Source organism: Parus major, chromosome 13 (assembly GCF_001522545.3).
Source record: "Parus major isolate Abel chromosome 13, Parus_major1.1, whole genome shotgun sequence".
In the NCBI taxonomy this organism is placed as follows: domain Eukaryota; kingdom Metazoa; phylum Chordata; class Aves; order Passeriformes; family Paridae; genus Parus; species Parus major.
The window spans coordinates 5,529,272-5,553,977 of record NC_031782.1 but is presented as its reverse complement, the minus strand read 5'-3'; the positions used below and the strand labels follow the sequence as shown (position 1 = coordinate 5,553,977).

Sequence of the window (24,706 nt, the reverse complement as noted above, 5' to 3'; positions counted from 1 at the left end):
AATAAAAGAAATGTCATTTTGAAGACGTACAAAGCAGTCTTCCTTCACTGCAAAGTATTCATTAGAGGACAAAGGCAGCATCATGCCCAGTTTGGGTCTCTGAACTTCAATAGGTTGGCTGTCTGGAGAGAGTCTAGAGGAGATGAAATAGACTGGCTGAATGTCTTGGTTTTTCTATGTAGTTACCATCAGAAATAGTATTTGTTTAGAAGACTTGTACATCACTGCCATGATGCCTGCTGTATTTTAGATCCACCAGGCCAGAGGTGGAAAGCAAACATCCATCCATGTCTCCACTTTTGTTGCTCTAGTGCAGAGCTTTGAAAGATCTTTCCTCACTTTCCGTTCTCTTCGTCTGTGCAATGAAAAGTGATTAGAAGCCTGCATAGATTTTTTTTTTCTCAGCTGTTATGATCTCTAATCTGCCATCAGCAGGTTCCTGGTCATGTCCTGGTTAATACATTTTCCCATTTATTGTGATAAGAAATTCCTTTCATATGAGCAGAGCTCAGGCAACTTCTTACTTACATGAGGTGATGGAAAACCTCTTATAAAATCAAGCCCTCAAAGTGGATAATCTCAACCACAATCTTCCTCGAGATATTTGCTGGCACTCTGCTTTACCTTCAAGGAGTGATAGAGCTGCCCAAATCCCTGATTATTATTAAGTAGAATTTTGACCTTAGAGTTCTTCCCTTTACAAGTGTTCAGTTTATTTGTAACCCCAAACTTTTTGACACTGGCGCAGGGAGGTGGTGGGGGGATGGTTCTGACTTGATTTTTTGTCCTGTTGTCTCAAGATGTCCCAAGAGTCAGTCCTATATTCATGCAGGCTTTCAGCTGCAGGACAATTTTTCATCACCCTCCAGCACCTGCACCTACAGCAGGCAAGCTCACCATTAGAATAATTTTTGGAAGTCACACGGGGAAAGTGAACTCTCATCGTAGGAATGGCAGTAATCACAATGTGATAAATGTTTTTGCATGCATACAAGCACTGTGCTACTGTAGCACATCATGCACATTATGTTCAGGCTAGAGGCACAATGGGATGGGGAATTTCCCTGTCCCACTCACCAAAGACATGAAAAATCAGGAGAGATCTCTGTCTGGGTGCGAAAATGCAGAGAAGGCTGATTTAGGTTGGATCACCCTGTTACTGTATCTTGGTTAATATTCCAAAGACATGTTAATCCTGGTTTTGTATTGGGCAGATTGGTTATTGGAATGAAGATGAGAAGCTGGTCCCAATAGCCGTAGATACTCAAAGTGGCAATGAGTCTACGAGCCTGCAGAACAGGACCTACATTGTCACAACTATCCTGGTAAGTGCCACAGCTTCCATCCCATCTCTCCCTCTCCTCCATCTCCCTGATGTGCAGGCTTCCTCTTCCCACTCATGTGCCCTTCTTTGTATTATATCATTTTTATAATAGCAATAATAATAATAACAACAACAATAATAATAATAGTAGCACTTGCTGTTTCCTGTCGGCTCCATAAAGGTATCTGCAAATTGCTGTGGCTAATTAAGTAGGTATTAAAGAGCTCTCATGCTTAAGTGTAGAAAATACAAAAGATTATGACAAGATAATAGAGGCACCAACACAGGTAAATTAAGAACATTGTACCTGCGCTTTGTATTTATCCCACAGAATTGGGAATGCAGTTTTGGGAAGGATAAGCTGTTTTGTTCGGAGAGCCTGAATCATTGCTTTAAAAGCAAATCTCCACTATAATCATGAAGGAATAATAGGTACCCCACAATGTATGGTATCATGTATTATGTCATTGTATACACTTACCCTGCAGAAACATGAACTACTACTAATTTGTTTGTTGATTGCTTACTGGGAGTCTGCAGAGAAGACACAATACCCAAACTGAGTTAAACACTTTAAGGCTCTCTCCTGTCCAGCAGATTTGATTCTCTGTGCCCACGCAGGCAGGCATGCCTTTAAAAATTCACAGCTCAGATACATTAAATACCCCTTGCAGAACCACACTGAAAGATTTGTTGCCCAAATCCTGCCAGCTACTCCATTCCCCTCAGGTCCATCACTGCAGGAGCTCCACACAGATTCTGCATGAATAAAAAGAATATGTCACAATAAAAAAAATCAGAGTTTGTGCCTTCCAGAATAAGCCCGCGGGGTGTTGGCCATGTCACTTGGCACAGGAACACAAAGCTAGAGCTTTGCAGGGCGACCAGAAGCTGTTCTACAGCTGTTGTGCACCTCTGGAATGAGGAGTGGGGCTCAATGGGGCTCTTCTGTGTGCCAGGAGGACCCGTATGTGATGCTCAAGAAGAACGCCAACCAGTTTGAGGGCAACGAGAGGTACGAGGGCTACTGCGTGGAGCTGGCCGCCGAGATTGCCAAGCACGTGGGCTACCACTACCGGCTGGAGATCGTGCGCGACGGCAAGTACGGAGCGCGGGACCCCGACACCAAAACCTGGAACGGCATGGTGGGAGAACTCGTCTACGGGGTGAGTTTCCAACCTCCACATTTAGCTCTTGGTACCTGGGATCGCATTCAAGCCCCAGAGTTGGAAGGAGTCCTGCCCTCTCTCAGCCTGAGCTCTCCAGAGGGCTGCAGCTCAAACAATCAGCCCAAGTAAAACGTTTTAATTTAGGGAGAGACAGCACATGCTGGGCCTATGGAAATGTCAAAACATTCACTTTCAACAGTTCCAAGATTCTTTTTCTTTACATTTTTAGAAGAACAAGTATCGAAAGGTCATACTTTCCCATGGGTTGAATCTCCAAATTTTACTCAGTTTTATATTTGCATGGTAATGGCAGGATGAAGGAAGAAAAAGATTTCAAACACTCAGCACATGAGTGGTGAATAGAAGGATGAGATTACTTTCTGTCCAGCCACTCATTTCCATTACTAGGGATGTACACCTGCACCCTACACTTCTAAACCTGGTTTGGTCTGGTAGTTCATACTCTGTGATGTTTAGGTCATCCCTCAGACAGAGGGGTCTAATTTCCTTTCCCCTACAAGGGAAATCATGCAAGGAGCATCGGTTCCAAAGTCCATGTGAGACTGTGTTGGAGTGGGGATGATCCACTCCACTGGGAGATGGTAGCTCCACTGTAAATGCTCCAATGTAAATCCATTTCAATGCATTTCTCTCTCCATTTTCAAGATGGATTGCAAAATTAGTGGAGAGAACATATCAGTGTTGCTGGACCATTTTTCCTCTTCTCCTGCATCAGTTATGCAATCAAAAAACGGTTCCTGATGGAAATAAACATCCTGACATCCTTTTTCAGGAGATTGGCCTTTCCTTGCCTCTTTTGATGTCTGGATGATAAAGCTCTTTTAGAGAAAATCATCTTCATCAGACTGTGACATCAGTGGATAAATCAGATGAGAAGAGCTGGGTGGCTGCAAAAAAGAAAGCACTGTGATTTCAAAACAGATCTGGTAATCAGTGGTGATAAAATGGAAATAATCCACCAATATTATGGGCTTCTCCTTTTTAACCTTTTCCTTGGAATTGGTTTTGTCTGATTTCTTCTGAGATAGCAAGGTTAAACAGAGATTAAAGGATCATACGCTGCAGTAAGTAGAAACATTTTATTCCCAGTCTGCAAATCCCTTTTCTGTCTCCTTTTTCAGAGGGCAGATGTGGCTGTGGCACCACTGACCATCACCCTGGTTCGAGAAGAAGTTATAGACTTTTCCAAACCGTTCATGAGTTTAGGTATATCAATAATGATAAAAAAACCTCAAAAGTCCAAGCCAGGAGTTTTTTCCTTTCTGGATCCTTTGGCCTACGAGATATGGATGTGTATTGTTTTTGCCTACATTGGAGTGAGCGTTGTCCTCTTCCTGGTGAGTCGCTTCAGCCCTTACGAGTGGCACACTGAGGAATTCGAGGAGGGACGGGACCAGCCAGCCACTGACCAGACAAATGAGTTTGGGATATTCAACAGCCTCTGGTTCTCCCTAGGAGCTTTCATGCAGCAAGGATGTGATATTTCTCCAAGGTGGGTTGCCTTCCCAAATGAGCCTTCTTCTAGTTTGCATGGTTTAATCCTTCTTTGTGTTTTGAAGCTGAACAGGTTCTACTTTGACCTCCCTTCCTGAAACAAAGTGTAGTTTTGTGAATCAGTTACAGACCCAGAAAAGATCCAAAAGTTCACAGTTCTCACAGCTGTGAACTTGGGACCTCAAACCCGACACTGTGAAAACAGTATTTAAATTGTTTTGGAGGAGTTCTTTTGAGAGAATTTACAGAAATTAGAAAAAGCATTTCTAAAGCCACCCAACTGCAATCAAATTTTATCAGTCATTTATTTTGTTGCTAGTAGAAATAAGATGATTCTAGCATTATAGGGAAGATAAAAACTTCCAGCAAGGTTTGGAGAAATAATACAGTAGGTGCCCAGAGAAAGGTTATATGGTCTGTGTCAAACATTATGGAGCACAATGAGTGGCTTAATTATTACTGGCCTTTAAAAAGGTTAGAGAAAGACTAAGTTTCATTCTGCTTCCCATTTCAGCCAACAGTTCTGCTGCCTGAAAGTTCAGTGTGACCCAACATCCAAAGCCTTCCTAAAGGGACTTTTTGGTGAATGACTCTTGTGATTTACTTAGATAATTTTTCCTTCCTTTTGCGGGCTTTGTCTCCCTTCTCTTCAAAGGAAGTTTCATCCAGAAATACCCATCTTATGGGTGAAGACAGTGGGCAGAGGTTGATTTCCAGCCTGCTGTGGTGGCATCAAAGCTCAGGGGATGAGAAGGAGACACAGCTCCGTTGACAAGTGGAGATAACTCTGTGCAGCTCAGCACAGCTCCCCGGGGATGGCAGGGAAGGCTGAGCAACAGCTTTTTGCCTATCAGATGCCAATTTATCCAAATGTTAATGAGCTTGTGATAGCAAGGAAATAACAGTCTGCAGGGCACTTTGATAGTGACAGCCTTTATGAATATGTTTTATTATCTGATCATTGATTAGTAGGAGGCCAGGCAGAGAATTCAGAAAATCTTCCCAGCAGAGGGAATTGCAGCTTTATTGCTGTCTTGTAGCCAGCCCTGTGCATTAGGATCAGGTTATTGTGATTCTCATTCTCGTTGTTTCTGTCATCATATTCTTATTTAGGAAAGAGAATGTCTTCCTTTAGGGTCATTTCAATAGGTGGTTTCTGATTCGAGGATGAGCAGGGAGAGGTGAAAAGATGAGGCTTTGAGGAATAGCAATTTTGGTAACATCTTTAATAGAAAGTGTCAGGGAAAGATCAGTGGGTTTGATTCAGCTAACATGATTTGCTCTAGCTAAATAACATGCCTTGAATCACCATTTCAAAGTGTGGTTTTATTTTGCTTTGAAATGGGAAATGAGAATTGTTCCATCATTGTTACTTTAATGTTGGTTGATTTAATCATCCTGATAATGAAAATTACAATTTCATCAAAACCAATATTTTCCCATGGAACACAAGAGCAGTTTCTGACTGCTACAACTATTGGCAAGATGATAAAAACTTAAAAATTAAATATGGGAATTATTATAACTCCCAGTTCTCTGAGTACAGCTTGCTGAGATGGTTGTAAGGGGAGAGGGACATTCCTGTGCGATGTGAAAGCCAGGAGGAAGCAGAAGAGTGAGAATTTCCGTAGGATGTTGTTGTGCAGAAAGGCTCTGAGCGCACTCTGCATTTCACATGTACTTTTCACACGAACCCAGAGCAGGATTTCTGTGACACATCACTTAGAAATGAACACTTGGTAGAATGACACTGTGGGCAGGTGGGGATATCTGCTCTATTCTATTTCCTATGTGGTTGCTTCTAAAGTTACCACTACTATCTCTCAGCATCTCCCCAGTAATGCATTAACCAACAGAAATAGCTTCTGTTATACATCTGTTCTGTCATCCTCTCCCCAGCAGAAAGGAGCAAGTGCAGGGGTGTATTTTGTTGTTTTCAAGGTTTTTGGGTTGTTTATTTCAGTTTTGTTTTGGAAAGGAGCAGGGGAAATTTGTCTGGAGGTTTGTTGTTTTTTATTTTCCAGAGTGTGCTTGTTTTAAGTGCATATGCCACTATGTATTTATCATTTAAAAAAAAGTAAGATCAAAACTGCAGACACATCACTCAGCACAGCGGGTGGTGAGGTTTGCAGAAATAACTTGCTCTTGTAAATGTGCATTCCTCAGTCTCAGACCAGTCCCCAGGGAACTTCAATGCCCCAAAGAGAAAAAAATTTGCTTTTGAAGGAAAGTGTTGTCCTTTTTTAAAGACAGACTTACTAGGCAGAGCTTTAAATAGGCTTTTACGACACTGGGGACAACCTACCAAGGACTTTAAAGACACACAGTAAATTTGGTGGCCTGTGGATGGCCAGGAAAGAGCAGAGCTGTGGGTTACCTGCTCATAGCCTCTTCACAGGAGGTCAGCTGGTATCCTTGAAGCTCTGAAGCCTTCACGTCTAGGCATCGACTGGGTGGATGTGACAAAGGGCAGGCAGTGACCAGCCATGGAGAGTGCCAGCTGGAGCTGGTGGCAGTCTGTGTTGTGCCTTTGGGTGCTGAAACATGAGCATGAGCAAGGAATCCATCCCTCCAAACCCATAAAGGGATGGCTCAATGGTAAATGCATGGCTTCAGGCCAAGGGGGCTGCGAGCTCTCAGACATTTCCCACTGGAGCGTGTGTCCACCTTCATCACCATCACCATCACCATCACTGGCTGTGGAGCAGTCCCTACCACGTGGACTCATTTATCCTGGTTGAGGTGAGACAGCCCCTGTTGCTGCCCCTACAGCTTTCAAAGCACAGCTGATACCCAGCAGGGTCAGGGAGGAGCTCAGAGCTGTGCACAGCTCCACAGCGACAGGCGGGAATCAGTGAAGTCTGAAACGGGCCATAAACCATCAGGCTTTGCAAAGTGCCACCTTAGCTTCAGAAAACGGTCATGAAATTGCAAAAGCACTCATTAAATGTGAAATACAGACCCAGAAAGGAGCTTCTCAGAGCAGGCATCAGAGGTAATAAATAACCCACAGCCAATAGCGCGAGCCTGCGGAAAGAAAAATGTGAAGTAAATGTGACTCACATTGTACCATTTTCAGAACTGTAATTTGATAAATTGTCTTCAGAGCTTAAAATAACCGCAGTGTGTGGCAGCTGTGGGGAGTAGGACCTTGCTAAAGTCCAGCACTTTGCCATTCCTCACTTAGGATGGACCTGAGGCCTTTGAGAAGCTCAAGGGATGCTTGGGCTTCTCAACCTGCTCTGCAGCAAAACAAAGCATCAGAATTGTTCATGTTCTCCATCATTTTCTGCAAAATAAATAATTTGACTGTTGTGAAAAGGATGGAAAAACAGAGAGCAAAATAGCATTTCTTGTCAGCTTCCTATCTTGATCTTCTGTTTTCTGTTACCATAAAATGTGTTGCTTCATATAGTTTGAGGCCAAAAGCGACTTTTTGTATATTGGAGACTATTAAATTTAATCCGGTTACTCTTCCTGTGACTCAGAAAATTTATGTCTGACTAAAATGAAATACATTTGGTTAAAACAGGTCTTCCAGAGAGGCATTTATTCTTCACTTGAAAATACCATGAGATAGAATAGACAGTTACTCTCAGCTGAGTTGACTGTAGGAATCTTGTCCCATCTCAGCTTTGGCAGGTGAATAAATATCAGACAATATCACCCAGTGAATGCAGAAATCTTTTGTGCCCTGCCAGAGGAACCTTAAATGAAGATCTCCAAAAATTAGCCCAACTTCTTGGAGCCTCTCTTTATTGTTGAAAAAAAAAATCAATACATATTTTGAATTCAAATCAAAGTCTACTGTCAGTAGAAGGGAAATGTATTCTCCTGTCGTGGCACACCAAGGCATCAGGTCCTGATAACCTGGACAACACAGCTTGAAATCACTCCTAATTATCTGTCTCATTGTTTTAAGAGCTGGAGATGTGGTCAGCCTGTGCTGGGAGTGAAATGGTGGATGAAGCTTTCATGCCATCAGTGTCTGAGAGACAGCCAGGCTGGACAGGGGATGTTTTGGGAGCATCAGCAGGGCTGCATGAGCAGGGAGAGCCCCTGTGCTCCTCTGGGCAAGGCAGGACCACAGCTGGGAACTGCTGGGGTCACACCAGTGTGCCCTAAAGGCTGTGGGGCTCCATGTGTGCAAGGAGATGTGGCACAAGGTGCAATCCACCCTCCAGCTGCCTTGGGATGAAGAGTTAACAGGGTTTTCACTGGCCTGCAGCCCCAGAGGCGTGCAGGGTGCAGGGGATTGTGGCCAGCAGTGACCCCCGGCTGGCGGGGCTGGCTGTGCTGAGCAGGGAGGTTTGCTGGCAGAGATGATGAATGACTGCACTCCCAGGCAGGAAGGAGAGAGACAGATGCTGGCTGCTCTCCAGTCAGTAGATACAATCTATTATTTATAGGCATTTTGTGGACATGGTTATTTGTATTTTGTGACATGGAAACAGAGCTCTGGCTGATCCGTACAGTGCTCGTGTTCACTGCACTCCTCCTCAGCCTCTCTGCTCCACTCCATCAGGGTGGTTTGTCTGGGGAAGAGAAAACAAGGTCTTTATTATGTACCTGTAATTAATGCTGAGCATTTTCCTCTGCTCTTTTTCCTGTTTATTTACATTTCTTTATAGCCCTATTGAAAAAAGTCACCGGAGACCTCAGCTTTTGAAAGACAGCAGCACTTTTAAATTTCATCAAGATCTTCCCAATACTGAAAGGTTTTATCCAGTTTTTGGGGAAAATCTAAATCAGAAATTGATTAGAACAAAAAAGAATGTTGTGGAGGTTTTTGGTTTGTGGTGGTTTTTTTTTTGTTGTTGTTTGGTTTTTTTTGGTGAAAGGTTAGATTTGGATTTTTTCAAGGAAATTATTTCTGTTCCATCCTTTGTAAACTTACATTTGCAGGGTACTTACTTATTTTGCTAAAAATTTAGCATTAGAGAAATTAGAGCCAGCTGCATTTAGCAATCAAAAGGAATTTAATTCCTTCCTGAAAAGAAGGCTGAGCAGGGGTATTTATCTGATGACTCTTCTTGATTTCAGTAAGCGTCTTCTCTGACACTCCAAGCATCTGCATTGGAAATGGCCTCAAATTGCACCAGGGGAGGTTTAAATTAAAGTTTAGGAAAAATTTCTTCACTGGAATGGTGGTCAGGCATTGGAACAGGCTGCCCAGGGAAGGGTGGAATTGCCATCCCTGGAAGTGTTCAAAATGCGTGTGCACGTGTCACTGGGGACGTGGTTTAATGGTGAATTTCAACAGCAGTGCTGCGGTAAGGGTTGGACTCAGTGATCTCAGAGGGCTTTGCCAACCTTAATGATTCTGTGGGGACAAAGCTCAGGTTCATTTATTTGTGGTGGTTTGCATGAACTGGTGAGCCGAGTTTCTTTGAGAATAAAAGTAAGAAAATCAGGACTTCGACTTCTGGAAAAGTCTCCTTGCCTTATAAAAGTGTATCAAATGATGTTGCAATTATCTCTACCTGGCAGAGTTAATTATGTCCAGGGAGAGCAAATGCAGGTCACAGGGTAACAGCAGCACTTGCAAATCACCAGGAACTGATGACCACACTTATTTCTAAAACTCACTTAACCAGGGAAAGTGACTCACCAGAGGAACAGCTTGACAAATTGCACAATATCCAACTAAACAGTCCCCTTTGGAGTCTGCGCACTTCCATGGCAACCAGAGTGTGGCAACCAGGGGAAAATGGAAATTCTTTTAAAATAGTCATCCTTGCTATCATTTCTTTTTCATTTGGGAAAATGCTGAAGGATACAGAGGACTCAGAAGGAGGAAATAACCAGCTGAGAGAGCATTGTTGGAAAGACGCAATTTCTTCTGTAAAGGAAAAATTAGTCTTTTGAATTTCCACGCTCTGCCACCTGAAAATGTCTAAATGCTGCAGAGGTAATGAATGCTTCCTCCACTGACCTGTAAGCTACTTCCTCAGGATGCTTTCCCTATCAGGAATACCTAATCACTCTCCCACAGCTCTGACTTTGGGCCTTCAGCATTGAGGTTGCTGGGGGACAGCAAGAAATTTGCTGAAACTCCTCCCAATGAGTGACAGATTCCCTAATCGTTCCACCAGCTGTGTTTAAAATAAGTCATCAAACACTTCATCTAAAAGCAGATATATTAGCCTAAAAATACTTGTGCAATTTCTTTCTTCAGGACTAAATAAATGTTTCTTGTATTTTTTGTTGAAAGCAAAGTTGAAAATAGCAGGGGAGAAAAGTGCATTTCCCTTTTTTTTTAATATCTTGGGAAGTTTTATCTGAAAGAGGGTACATTTGGAATAGATGTTAGGAAGAAATTCTTGCCTGTGAGGGTGGTGAGGCCCTGGCACAGGTTGCCCAGAGAAGCTGTGGCTGCCTCTGAATCTCTGGAATTGTCCAAGGTCAGGTTGGATGGGGCTTGGAGCAACCTGTGAAAGGTGTCCCATGGCAGAGGGTTGGAATGAAATGAACTTTCAGATCCCTTCCAACCCACACCATTCTGTGTTCTCTGACACGGAACTGGAAGGTGCTGTTTGTGTCTCTAATGCTGGGCACTGACCCAGGGATTGTGAGGAGCACTAAGATTTACAGCGCTGCCTTCTGACACTCCCAGCCTTCTCTCTGACTGCAGCAGGAGACTCTCTGAGCCTCCAGGGACCCCCTGTTATGCTGTACTCAGACCTGCTGATTTTCAGTCAGTGAAAAGAAGACTTTTTTCTATTTCCTTTCCTCTTGATAACGAGTTGTTCCTGAGCAGTCAGCTCAGCTGGGGTCTGCAGTCAGGGCTGTGCATGGTTGTGTCTCTCCAATAGCTAGGTCGACTGCCAAATGTTTTTGTCAAAGAATAAGGGCTGTGAGGAGCTGAACGGCCTCCACCTCCCTCAGGTGGTGTCTTTTGCAAGGCTGCCTGTCACACACTGCTTTAATGTTGGCACTCCAAAAAAATACTGTAACTATGATGGGAAGCCCTGAGCATGTTTTCGCAGGGAAGCCCTGCTTAAATAACTCTTCCATATGCTGTACATTACTTTTATCAGCACTAAGATATCATGTGCACACTCACTGGATACACATTTGAATGAGCTTTGAACTCCTTGATTCAAATTGCTCTGGCTCACAAAACACAAAAAGCATCCACAGCTGATCTGTGCTGGTATCACCCCCACAGCTGGCCTTCTGCTGGGAGGCTCACAGTTCTGCCTTTATTCCAATGGAATTTTGCATTTATTGGACCTATTCTGCTTTTGTCTCAGATTTCATCCCAACTACTTGTCCTTGTAGCTGGGGAAGCACCATACCCCTTTTTCATGAGAAGTTCAGGAATGCATTCATTCACTGAGCAATGCCCATTGTCACAGCCTGAGATGGTGAGCAGGTGTCTCTGGATAGGTAATCCCTGGAAATTTGTTGAAATAGGACAGAGATACTGTGTTATCCATTGTGAAAGGCTCGAGGAAGCCATTGACTGGGAAAAGCAAAATGTGGGTCCTGCTAAGAAATCCTTGTGTGCTTGGGCAGGGTCTGGAGTTGGAGAGGGCAGAGCGTGGTGCCACCTCTGAACCCCTCCATGCTGTCTTGATCTTCCTTCCATTTTCACATGGATCACAGGGGCAGCTGGAGAGCAGCTGGTTGTTAAGCTGAGATGGCAGCAAAGGGTACACAGCTCGTGTACACAGCCCTCTCCTTAACCAGCAGCAGCACACTTGATGGCATTCAGTCTATTGAATAAAATCGTGCAGTAATTCTGATTAGTGCCTACCCAGAAGAGCTGCTGCTTACCCTCAGATCCAAAGGCTAAGCAGCAATAATCCAATCATGGTAATCATAACTTACTACTTTGATCTTCAGATAAAAGAGTCTATAGAAGTGCAAAAGTGTTACATCACCGTTATTTGGACAACTTCAAAGCATGTTTTATACACTAATGAATTCTCCCAACTCAGTCTGATGAGGAGTAATAGAAGGCAAGTGTGTGAACAGAGGAGTAGAAAGGAAGGAGATGAGTCCTCACATGGTGAAAGGAAAAAGCAATAAAATAAGCACTTGTACCCTGTGTATTGGTTGAGACATGATGAAGAGTCCATGAGGGTCTGGCTGCAGGAGCCAAGTGCACAGGATGCTCTCCTTTAGGAGGAATTTTCTCTTCTCTCATTTCTTCAAGCTTGAAATAAGAAGCAAAATCTCAGGCAGCAGAGAGGAAAAACAGAGGGAGGGGGCAGCTTTTCATCTCGGCAGTGCCTCTGAAGCCTCAAATTTTTTTTAAAAAAAATCACCAAATGGATCTTAGCAGGTGAAATAGGGGCAGCAGAAACACTGAATATGTTTTCCCCTCACAGTTTGGGAGTTTTGATGTTAAAAGACAGGCACACCTGTGCACATAAAGCTCTTCTAAAAACACTGTCTGGGGAGAGCAGATTCATTCCTCACCACTTCTTCAAGAGATATAGTATGTCCCTGTGCAAAAAAGAAAGGCTCAAAACTGAAACTAGAGAAAATCCAACTTGTATGGCCTTGTGAGGAATCACATTTTAAATTAGAAATGAGAGAGAAAATTAAGGGAATATGTGAAAATATTGCCAGAGTGAATATCTTGCAGTGCAGAAAATACTCTCCTTCCAGAGCAAAGCCTTGTTCTCATCATGTTGGGAAATCTGCAAAAGACAAGAAAAAAAAATAAAGCAAAAAGAACCAAGGCAAGACACCTTGGAAGAAGTCTGAACTAGGTTATTGTAGCTTTATTGCCCAGAAGTCTCAGAAATGGAGCTCTCGTGTGAGCAAATGTAGATGGCTAAAGAGAATCTTGGAAAAACGAATGGCATATAATCCAAAACATATTAAATCTTTGGGGGGGAAAAAAACGGTTTTTCATCAAGTAGACTTTGAAGAAGAGACTGTGGGAGACTACATGGAATCCAGCAACTCAGTAAAGGACATTGGCACCATAGGCTGTTGCTCAAAAAGGAGGATGAGTGCTTGTAAATTTGGGGCCACCTGAGGTTGAGGAAGTCCCTGAATAATGAATCTCCCAGAGCTCTTCAGCAACTGCTTCTGACAAAATTTTATGCTTAACACCTTGTGAGTTTTTCTCAGCAAAGTGAACAAATGTCATCAGAGTGAGAAAAATACATGAAGAGCCTTTTTTACAGTGAAATTTTTGCTCAAAGGCATGATGAGAGTTGGGGTTTTATTCCTTGTAGCGATAGCTGGCAAAACAGCAGAAGAGGGATGACTTTTCCTTTCTCTGGAGCTGCCAAGCAGCCCAAAGTGACCACGTGTTTCTCAGCAAATCAATAAATATTCATCCCTTAAGTCACCCTGTCTGCAACAGGGAGAGGCACACTGTGTCTGTATTTCAGAGGATGACGGTGCCTGTCTTCAGATCTACTTCTCTGCCTTTTAGCTACACTCCTGTTTTTTCTGAGGGTTCCACTTCATCCCTCTATCCTGGCCCTGAATTTGAACTGTTTTTAGCTGCCCTCTGGAAGAGCTGAGTGTATTATCCTGCATTTTTAGCGTTAAACATCTCATTTCAGCAGCCAGGGATGCTGTGCAGAGATGGCAGGTCCCTCGAATGAAGGATTTACCTCAGTCCTGCTCTGTTGGAGTATTTTTATGTGCCCTGCTGAAGCTGAAGAGGGCTTGCTGCCCATGTCAGTCCATTTTTTCTTGGCACCTAGTGTTTCCAACACCCCACTAGCTGAGCAGGTGAGCTGTGTTTGTTGTGTATCCACAGGTGACGTTTTGGGTCAGTTGAGGGCTCAGAATGGCACAACCTGCAAAATGCTGTGGAGTGCACACATCACCCCCTGCCTGGCTGAGCCCTTTTGATGGGATTGAGTGTCTCAGTAAGGGGAATTGGGCAAAGCAGCAGCTCAGAGGTAAATTCCACCTGGTGGGCGGCACTTCAGGCCACCCACCCAGGACACGTTCATAAATGTGATTCATTTTCTTTTCCCACAGCTGGGAAATAAATTAGAGAGATGAAGTAAGCTATCCAGGAACCCATAAAGTAGCAGGGCTTCTCAGGGAACAGAAAAACCTGGATGCTAGTCCTCTGGTTAGGCTTAGGCACCTCTTGCCTGTCAAAATGCTAAGTGGATGTCTCAAAAACAGCAGGAAGCTGCTCCATGCAGTCATGCTTATACTTAGCACTGCAGTAATCCAAGGCCCAATGACTGGAGAACCACAAGTGGCATGATGCATTTCTGACTAAGCAGGAAAACTCATTTTAGAATGAGGTTTTGCCCATTAAAGGGAAATGGAAGGGGAAAAAAGTGCCAACATATTCTGCAGAAGAGATGAAACAGTAGGAGAGGGAGCATACACTGCTGTCCAAAGCCATTAGTTTAGGCAGAAAGAAACAGTAAATAAACCATGATTTATAATTAACACCTCACAGATATACATCCCCCCCATTGAATCTGGGAGATTCTGTGTATTTGCAGAGATCAGATTCAGTTGATGCAATATTTACACCGTGAGCATCCACAAGGCCCCTTCTTCAAGGCACATCTGCTGGGATTCCAAAATCCATGCTGCCTCCTTCCAGCATCTTGGCTTTGGGGATCAAGATTCACTGGCAGGGTTTGCCTGAAATCACAAGAGAAGATCTCCAGCCTACATACAAAAGTTAAGAAGCCTTAGTTTTTTAATTTTTTTCCCTTTTCTTTTTAACATGAATTAGAGAAAGAAAACCAGGACAGAGCCAGCATGGGACTTCCAGTACCTGTGCACCCTCAGCTTCCTTACCCTGTCTCCCTGGTTAGTGGTACCCACAGGGAACCAAAATATGCAGCTCTTAGCTCTGTAAAAAAGTTGTGAGACTTGAAGAAAGAATTTGTACCTTTGGGAGAGGTGAATGAGAATATCAGTGGAAAATATTCTTATTTCTGTGTTTGTAAAGGCTTTCCTGACACTGCATGTTAAAACCCAGCACTGCAGTCAGGACTCCAGACCCTTGTACCAGGAGGAAAGATCCAATAATAAGTAAAAGCAAACTCATATGGCAAGAAAATTAGTAATGCAGCATGAACAGAGAAACTTGCATTATAATCCCATGAATTTTGTGGCAAACAGTTGTGAGCTAATTCAAAACTCTCCATGGCACAGCAGAGAGTAAGAGGATAAGAGCTCTGCAGTCTGTACTTGATGGATGCACCCAGAGCTGATCCCAGCTCCACAACCCCACACTGAATTTCTTCCTTTGCCTTTTGAGCAAAGCTGGGGTTCGTGTCAGGAACAGAGATGAAGTGGTGAGGCCAACCATGCCAGATGGTCTGTGACACACAGGAAAAGCAAAGCTCTTTACATTGACAGAGTTTAATATTGAAAAATTGCTTAAAGTAAGAGCAAACCTGGTGCAAAATGTTTGCAATTAATCCACTACAGAGTCAGATTTCAGACAGAACCACAGAATTGTCTAGACCAGTATCAAATTCAGAGTAGTGCTGGAGATCAGAGGCTCTGTGTGGGTAGAAGACCAAAAGTGGGTTTGACCCACAATCAGTAGCACAAGCACAGAAGAGCTTTTCTTTCAACAGTTTTGCATAAATTCATTCAGTGACAAATATGTCAGTTGAGCAAGTGAGCCTTTATTAGACTTGAATTTAACAGCAAATCTGGGAAATCCTCCCAAAGCAACTATGGCTTCAGGATCCCAGATTTGCACTTCTAATTAAAACACTGTCAGTTTAGGTGTAATTCTCCATAAGGAATGGATTTGAGGAGGGGGAAGGGAGCAGTGGGAGAGAACTGAGATAGTGCTTGAACAGTTTTCCAAGGAGGTTTACTCTGTATATTTTCTGATGATCTTGTTAATATTTTTTGCAGAAATGTATTGTTCTCTTCTAATAGATGGCAAAGCAGAGGCAAACTCCTGCTGGCTTTTCCTACCTTCCATGAGGGATAAGATCAAAGAGAAAATTGTTTGATCAAGGGTTGCATTTTGTTTTAAGAAATGAGATTATAGATGCATGATTTTCTATTTCTGTATAAATCCATCATTGGTAAGGCTAAAACATTAGAACAAATCTCTTCATAGGAACAAAGGGAACTTACAATTCCTTTCTGTGTTCCACTGGCAAAATGCAGTTACTTTTGCAAGGAAAGGATTTTAGAAAGTCATGTAAGTAAAAAAAATCAAAATTATTACTTTCAGCTTGACCATCTGCAGTATTCTTATTGTGCAGATTTAAAATAGCATGCTTCAGAATTATCTTTTAAATTATATATGCAGTAGGTAAAGATATAATCTACTATAAAAGCTGAAAGAAAATTATTTGAAACAAGAAAGCAGAAACAAAATTGTTTACCATGTTAAAATTATACCATTTAGCCTTTCAGAAATTAAACTATAAGTAATAGCAAAAGGCAAAGCATGAACAGACCCAAAACAACCATTTTCAGAGTGCTACTTTTAGAGGACATTTGCAAACGTTATCTTTGCATTCCAAATGAGAATATTAAGGTTTTATTTACAATTTCAGAGTTTTCCACGGTCCTGAAATCTTGGTTCCCAGCCAGCTCTAATTTTAAGTAGATTGTGCACTGTGGATAATGAGGGCAGAGTATTTACTACTCATTCCTGCAAGGGTAATGATGGAATGGAGCATCCTGTTCTTGCCAGTTCTGGGAGGCACAGGCAGGATCCCAAGGCAGGGAGAAGAGTGGGGGTATGTGTGTTATTTTACACAGCACAGGCAGGGATAGAAGAAGAAATCAGGATATCTTAATTTGGTTGTGTAGGAAAGAAGAATCTAGGTGCAGAGGAAATAACACAGGTTGGGAAAAGTGCAATCTGGTCTATTTAGATATTTTACCCCTTTTTGCACCCCATTTGTGAAATCCTCTTACACTCCTACCCCTGCTTATTTTAGTCCAATTTTTTTTAGACCCGGCTGTTTGCAAGGATTACAATGATAACGAATATGAATAAATTCAGAGGTCAAATAGACAGATCCAAATATCTGAATCTTAGCACATCTTTAAAGTCCTATCCAGGGTGCTCAGTCTCACCTTAGCTCTGCAGGGAGCTGAGTTACTGACTCCTTTCCACTCAGCAGGGAGCTGACTCCTTCGTGTTGTGTTTGAGCAGCTACAGGGACACATCCTCATGCAGGAGGATTTGAACCCCACAGCACCCATTAGTGAAAAGAACTTGAGCCAGGGCTCAAGCTGCAGAAGATTTCTGTAAGTCAAGTGTAAGGTCATTTTTTGTTACCTAGCTCCAGACTGAGACTTTCAAAACCTCACAGTGACTTCAAAGAACAAGATGTATCTCCTCCTCTGTGACTGCTCTTACTAGAGCATAAACATAATTCTAAGTCCCACCGGTTTTTGCCCAGGCTTTTAGCTCCCTGGTGTTGAAGTCACTACTGTCAGAAATCAGACATTATCTCCTAAATTACAGTGCCTAAAAGGCACTTTGCAAATGTGTCCCATGATGGAGGCACTGCTATTTGTCTGCTGGGGCTGCAGAAGAAGCAGAAGAAGGTGGTAACAGATACTGCCTTTGCAAGCCCTTGCCATGGTAAGCAGGCTCAGTCTAAGCAGACGAGAGAAACTCATCTTGTTCTGTTCAAGCTGTGTTCACTGCTCCTGAATGGGATCACATCTGCTTCTGTGGTGTTTATCATGACTGTCGTTATGTTCTTTATTGAACTGCTCTGTCCTCCCAGATTCTCCATCCCTGGCCAGCTCTCTCTTGTGCTGCCCAGCCACGGAGCAAAAGGGCTGTGTCCTGTAGATCCCATGTGCTGAGTGTTCTCTCTGCTGGGCATTTCAGCAGCTTTGATTCACAGCTCCCAGCTCCAAGTCAATCCAGCAAGGAGGGCAAACATTGCCCACTAGCAGTGTCAGCAACAAAACCTCACACACACGAGGCCATGCTGGCAGCCCTGGCAGCTGCTGACCTCCTCTCCTTTCCTCCACAGTCTGTGAAAGTGAGCACATCCCTCCTCATGCCATGAGGAGGAATGACCAGCACCAGCAGCAGAGACAGCCCAGATGAAAGCAGTCCATGATGGACACATGAATCCTGTCTGCATCCTTCTGTCTCCCTGGGCAAAGAAACAGCCCCTTCTCCCTCCTCCCCCAGCCCTCCCTGTTACCTTCCAGGCTCTACACCCCAAAGTTACTTTTCCATGCTGTCAGTGCCAGGTGTGAAGCTGGGAAGCACAAGCCATCTGCAGCTGAGGGCAGGCAGCCCCCTGGGATTAGCTGGTGGAGAATATCACCGGGATGTCGAGGGTCTGCAGGCAGGAATCCGGCTGACTGCTGCTGAAGGGATTGAAATGAGTCGCAGAAATATCCCAGCTTCATCAGGAAGGAAAGGCTGTATAATTTGCAGCTGGAGATGAATGTGATTATTTGCCATGCAAATGGATTTTGCCAGCTCAAAGTGGCCTTCATCAGCAGACATTGTTGTATTTGACATTATCTGGTTACTTTTGTTTAATGCCTCTGTGCCTTTTCTGAGCGCTTCCTTCCCTGAGCACACATCATCCAGACTAATTTTCTTCCTCTTCCTCATCAATCTGAAGATATGTGAGTTGAATCCATAGCTGCGTCCCTCCCCAGTCCCTCTCCAAATATGAAACAAATGGTGAAGCTGTACGTGCTGACAGCCCTGCAGGCTGAGTGTTCTCTGCAGATGGGATGCAAGATGGTCACATTTATCTCACCAAAGTTTAGCCTTTTCTGGACTGGGATATCTCTGTTACCATCCCATAAACCATATTTCTGCAGAGTGACTCAGATCAGCAGAAAGACAATGCTGAAACATGGTCCCCCGTGGAGAAATAAATGGTGTTTCTCACGGGCAGGTCCTCCTTAGTCAGGCTGTCTGGCTTTATTAAACAGCTTTGTATGTTCCCTTCTGTCTGGGACAGTGCTCTGCATCTAAAGAAGGAGCACATAAATAATTTAGACAGAATGCCTGAATGCTGACATCATTCTAAAATCATCTTCCACTCTTAAAAATTATTTGAAAAGATTTTAATATTAATGCCTGCTTGACTTATTTGCTTCTATAGCTATTGAATGGTTACAGTTAATTGGTTATTTGATTGCAGACAGTACAAAACACCTAGATTTTAAAGCATTATTATGAACATCTTGTCTAACCATCTGCTGAATACAAAAGAGAGAATGTCAGTAGGCAAATTATTCATTAAGACCATAACTCCTCTCTGAGCTTCAATATGTCTTACAGAAAAACACAGGGGTTGTTTTTTTAAACTTCAGGTGATGGAGGGAAAGATCACAGCTGGGCTGTGTGTCTGGTCTGGTTCCATGCTGGTGCTCCTTCCTGCCAGGGGTACGTGGTACAGCAGAGACCTCGACAGGCATTGGTGATGGGCACTGCCCCCTGCCCAGCTAAACTTTCTCATAATTATCTCCATGTCTCATTATTAATATTGTACTCTGAAAGGAATTGAAAATCAAAGCATATTCTCTCTGTTTATTACTGATTTTTTTTTCACTGAATTTTTTTATCCCCACTCTAATTCCATCAACACCTTTAAAGGTAAATTAAGAACTGAGAGAGACTTCTGGCTTCCTTGGAAGGGTGTGGAGAGCATGACTTTGGGTAAATGGCCACGTAAATGATGGGCCTGCAAAGAGCAAGCTGCACTTTTTAGACCTTCCCCCTGCTCCTGTCTGACTCTCCTCTCTGTGCCCAGGTCTCTCTCCGGCCGCATAGTCGGTGGCGTCTGGTGGTTCTTCACCTTGATCATCATATCCTCCTACACAGCTAACCTGGCTGCCTTCCTCACCGTGGAGAGGATGGTGTCTCCCATCGAGAGTGCCGAGGACTTGGCCAAGCAGACAGAAATCGCCTATGGCACCCTGGAAGCTGGCTCCACTAAAGAATTTTTTAGGGTAAAAAGGAAACTTTAATGCAAACGTTTTTCTTAGCTTCTTGTTTGACAAGTCCTCCAGGTCCGTCCTCTCTCATCCTCAGCTCAGGTCTGGTTTTTTTTCCACTTGCTTCCCCTCACCATGTTACAGCCTGCCAGAAGATTGGCAGTGACTCCAGTGCATGTGATATTCTGTAGTTGTGAACACAAATATGGAATATCCGTGTGCTTCCCCACGTTACTGAGGAGCTTCTCTGAGCCACTCCAAATGAAACCATCTCCAGATTTCCAGCTTGGTTTGCCCTTGGTTTGATCTGCAAAATCACTTCGTAAACGAATATGGGCCAGAAAATCAGGGATTGATCTGGGCCCTGGTGCAGAAGTGGTAACATCCTGTTACCCCTTTTGGCTTCCTTGGCCTGTTTGATGTGTGGGTGTGTGCTCAGTCCAAGCTGGAAATCTCAGGGGGCACCCAAACCTCTGTTAACACTTGTGTTGGGTTTCTGCTGTCCTACGCAGCGATCCAAAATAGCAGTGTTTGAGAAGATGTGGACATACATGAAGTCAGCCGAGCCCTCCGTTTTTGTGAGGACGACGGAAGAGGGGATGATCCGGGTGAGGAAGTCGAAAGGGAAGTATGCATACCTCTTGGAGTCCACAATGAACGAGTACATCGAGCAGAGGAAGCCCTGCGACACCATGAAGGTGGGAGGTAACTTGGACTCCAAAGGCTATGGTATTGCAACGCCAAAGGGGTCTGCGCTCAGGTAAGTAGCTTGGATTTGCTTCCTTTTGCCAAACCACCCAGCAAATCAATGTATGCACACAGTTCAATCTCCATTGCCATGTTAATCACGAAAGCTTGGGGCAAGGAGGTGGGGGAGGTGGAGGAAAAAGGGGTGTGACCACTCAGTGTGATGTCCAGGGAAGTAAAATGCCCGGCTCCCACTGAGCAGCAGCAGGAGTGTCTAATTCTTCAAGCCCTGCATCTGGAAACTGGATCCTGGCTGATCCACTGGCTATGAATGTGTCTGCTGTATGAGGTGATGGCAGGGGGCTGCTGTGGTGTAACCATTGGTTTCACAGAGCTGTATCCGGAAGGGACGCTCATCCCGTGCCATGTGAACTGCGCAGCTTTGCAGAGTATGGGATTACCCTGCCTTGGATCCATGCTTGCAGAGGGAGTTCTCATGGGGAAAGCATTTTGGTGTTTCCTAAAATGAAATGCTGGTTGGAAGAGGTGGGAAGTCCATTTTGAAAAGCCCTACAAAGGGTGGGCAGTTTCATTCTCTGAGTCAATTCAGATCCCAGCAAGCACCAAATTTATAGCAAGTCCAAAGGGGTATAAACACTGCATCTCTGAGCCCAAAACCACAGCTGCCACATACCTTTGTCCACTGGCCTGTGAAGTATCTTCAGAGACCTTCCTTTAAGAAGAAGAACTCTTTAAGAGCACAAACCCAGGCCTGAGTTAGTAGCAGAGCCTGGGCACTGCATACAGCCACACTCCTGGGCATGAGCATCCATCATGAAAACTGACCTGCTCAGAGCAGCATTGCCACAGTCCACAGACTGGAATTGTCATCTTGGGCTGTCAGAAGTGTGGCTCCTTTTGGCAGCAGCCACGTCAGTTCCTCACGTTACAATCATGAGGAACATGAGTTACAAAGGTTTAGTAAACCATTAGATTACCAAAGCATTAGATTACCAAACCATTAGATCTCAGGATCTGTAGTGTTAAGTAATCAGAATGAAACTCCAATGTATTTAATTAATTACTGAGTTATTTATTAATGAAAGCATATTGACCAGAAGTGTATGTGTGGCCTTATAGTTGTTTGCTAACATAACCCAATGCAGACACATTTAATCCACGATCTCTGCATTTCTAGAAACCAGAATATTACCAGATGGCCATTTGCAGAAAGATCTGTCTGGTCACACAGTGCCCAAGCCGAAGCCAGCCCAAAGAATCAAAGCTGTATCAGCTGGTAGTGGATGACACCCAAGGATTTTGATTACTACAGTTCTTAGGTCAGCTCACACTCGATTCAGCACTTCCCACATCAGCAGCATCTTTAGAGAAGCTGATTTGACAGCCTGCACCACCCAGTGCACAAGGCAATTCTTGCATCCAGTGCAGTTCAGGCTCTGAAATGACTCAGGTTCCTCCAGCTCAAGGTGGACATATTCTCACAGCTTTGAGATGCTTTCTGTTGCACACTTTCCAGTGTTTGTTTTCAGTCTTGCAAATATGGAAATTAGGATATGGGGCTGATTCTACTTAATTAATTATTTATTTAAACATCAGTCTTGGATCCTAATTTCGATATTATAAAAACAAACAAACAGGAACATCCTACCTGTCATGTAATTTTTGGCATGTGAAAGAGCCATTTTTCATACTTCTAAGAAAAATAAACCACAAGAAAGAAAATTGCATCATTTTATTTTTGCAACTCCAAACATCCCTCTGCTAGGCATGACTCCAAAAATTTCTAACATTTCTTTCTGTTTCTTCTTTTGCATCCTGGCTGCATGTAGAACAAATTTCTTATGGGCCTAATGGCAAAGGAGGAATGCTTGATTTTCCATCCAATGGCGTTTCTTTGGAACAGTTCCTGTCCATTTTTCGTCCCATTGTGTCTGTTTTGTTCCTGATGTTTTAATTGTTTTAATCTCAGTAGTTCCCTACAGTCCTCATGTCTGTTTTACCCCCGGGGTCCTGCACGTGAGAGGTTGCCCTGAGCAAGGTGACGTTCATGAGGCGTCTGTCCAGCACGGTCATCCTGTCTCTCACTCAGTCTCCATCTCCACTCACTTCCATCCACAGAGTAAAAGCTCTGAGCCAGGATTGCAGGAGGTTTGTGACCCAGGTCTGTCTTGTGTCAGGTGTGTTTTAGAAGCTGGGCATTGTAGCTAGACCAGTTTTCCTGCATTTAGGATAGCTTGTTAGGAAAGAATCCTGGAGAGAAACTACAGGAGCGTTCACCATATATTTTTCTTGATTCTACATGGGCAAACAATGCTAAGATGTTGCCACAGATAAATGAAAACAAGGTTGATAATCCAGAAATAATTCTACATGTGGTAGTAGGTGCAAACAGCCCTTTTAGAAGATCAGTTTGGTCTCGTGGACTGCTAAAAGAAAATATTTCTTCCTCCCAGGTGAATCTGTCTTTTGGCCTCCAGAGGTTAAAATTTAGTTGCATTTAGGCATGTCTGAGAAGGGCAGTAATAGCAGAAATTTCACCTTTCAGCACCAGCGAGGTCAAGCTGTGATCCTGCCTGACATGAGGCAGTCACCCTGCTGCAAAACACACCCATTTACCCAGCAGATCTTCTCCACTGCTGGACAAGTGATCAGAAAGAGGGAAAAAAGCCAAATTATCCAAAACAGGGTAAAGAAAACCCAAAAAATTCCATGTAGGTCTGGACTCAGGCACTAGAGTTTTTGAGATGGCAGTCTGTGAGAGCAAGTTCTTCAGAGCAGGCATATTGACATTAAAGTTCCATAAAACAGAAGGCAGCTTTCCTAGGGTCTGTGAGTATACACAAAATGTTCCCTGTTAAAAACCCACCTTCATTCACGACCCCAGACTTTTCAGTCTTCCATCAAAACACAGTCAATATGTAGTGCAGCCTGTTCTGTGCTCTCCCTGGGAGCTGGAGACACAGTTTAACAAAATGAAGCTTCCTAGGAAAGAAAATACATAATGTTCAGCACATGGCCCCAGAAATCATATTGCTGATAATGTGCTCAGGGAAACAGCAATGCATTTACTTTGTTAACACCTTGTACCCACATAGAAACTGCAATGTATTTTGCCTCATTAGTTAACTAATTTTTCCCAGATGGTCCAGGCATCAGAGTGCTAAGTAACCTGTATTCTGTTTTAGAAGACAGAATAATTATGATTTACTTAGTGTCAGATTCTTTCTGGATCTACACTCACATGTTCCCATTTGCTTTAAATGCAACCAAACTCAGGCTCTGACAAAAATACCGTTAGAGTTGAAAAGAGACAATATTCAGTCACCTTCAGATCTACACCTTTGCCTTCTCTTGGACTGGTAGCAAGCTTGACTGCATCTGGATTTTGCTTTTTGAAGGCTGGATTCTGCCTGAAGGAGGCTCCCAGTCCTTGTGAAGGCTTCAGTGCTCGGATGGAATCCCAACAGGCAGAGCTGTGGCGGGCTCCTGGAGGTCAGCACATTCCTCTTGCTCACAGTCAGGCTCATTTTAGAACTGCAATACAGAACAGCCTCCTTGCCAAGGGTTTCTTGGTGTGGCACAGAGCACAAATTCTGAGACTGGAGCTGCAAGGCCCTTGGCCTTTTTAAAGACCTGTTTTATTGGCATTCGAGGTGTGTTGACGTACAGTTCATCCCTCCACCTCTTCCATAATTTTTAAAGCCCTCTCATGTTTGTGCCTTGCTGTGCTTAGCTTTGTACTCCTTTTTCATGCCATGGCAACACCAGCATTGCACCTGATATTCAGCACCCAGAAAAGAACACTGCACATCCTGAGTCAAGGTGCTCCCTCAGATGTTCCCCACTGGAGCAGTGAGATGTGAACAGGTCTGAAGGCAAACTGCAGCACAGCCTGGCTTTGGAGGCTGTCCTAAATCCAGATCACTGGTCTTCTTTCTGAATTGTAGAGTCTGCCCAGCATGAGACTCATGTAATGTTTTCTGTGACTGGGGAGATGCATCTATGAAAGATTGCATCCAAAAGTCCCAGGTGTTCTGGGGTTTGTGCATTTTAATGGTGATGCAACCATCCCATGACCTGTTGGTAACATGGCAATGATACCACAGGGCATATGAGGCCA

At 43.7% G+C, this 24,706-nt stretch overlaps 1 protein-coding gene across 3 annotated transcripts in view; it reads left to right on the top strand.

The window, feature by feature from the left end:
• The window catches only part of GRIA1 (glutamate ionotropic receptor AMPA type subunit 1), a 118,640-nt gene that overhangs the window by 79,588 nt on the left and 14,346 nt on the right, over positions 1–24,706 (top strand). For all 3 annotated transcript variants that reach the window (XM_015641984.1, XM_015641985.1, XM_015641986.2), the window contains exons 9-13: positions 1,215–1,325; positions 2,284–2,490; positions 3,636–4,006; positions 19,695–19,893; positions 20,391–20,638. In XM_015641984.1, coding sequence (XP_015497470.1) covers positions 1,215–1,325; positions 2,284–2,490; positions 3,636–4,006; positions 19,695–19,893; positions 20,391–20,638 — 1,136 coding nt within the window. The remainder of the gene's footprint in view (positions 1–1,214; positions 1,326–2,283; positions 2,491–3,635; positions 4,007–19,694; positions 19,894–20,390; positions 20,639–24,706) is intronic.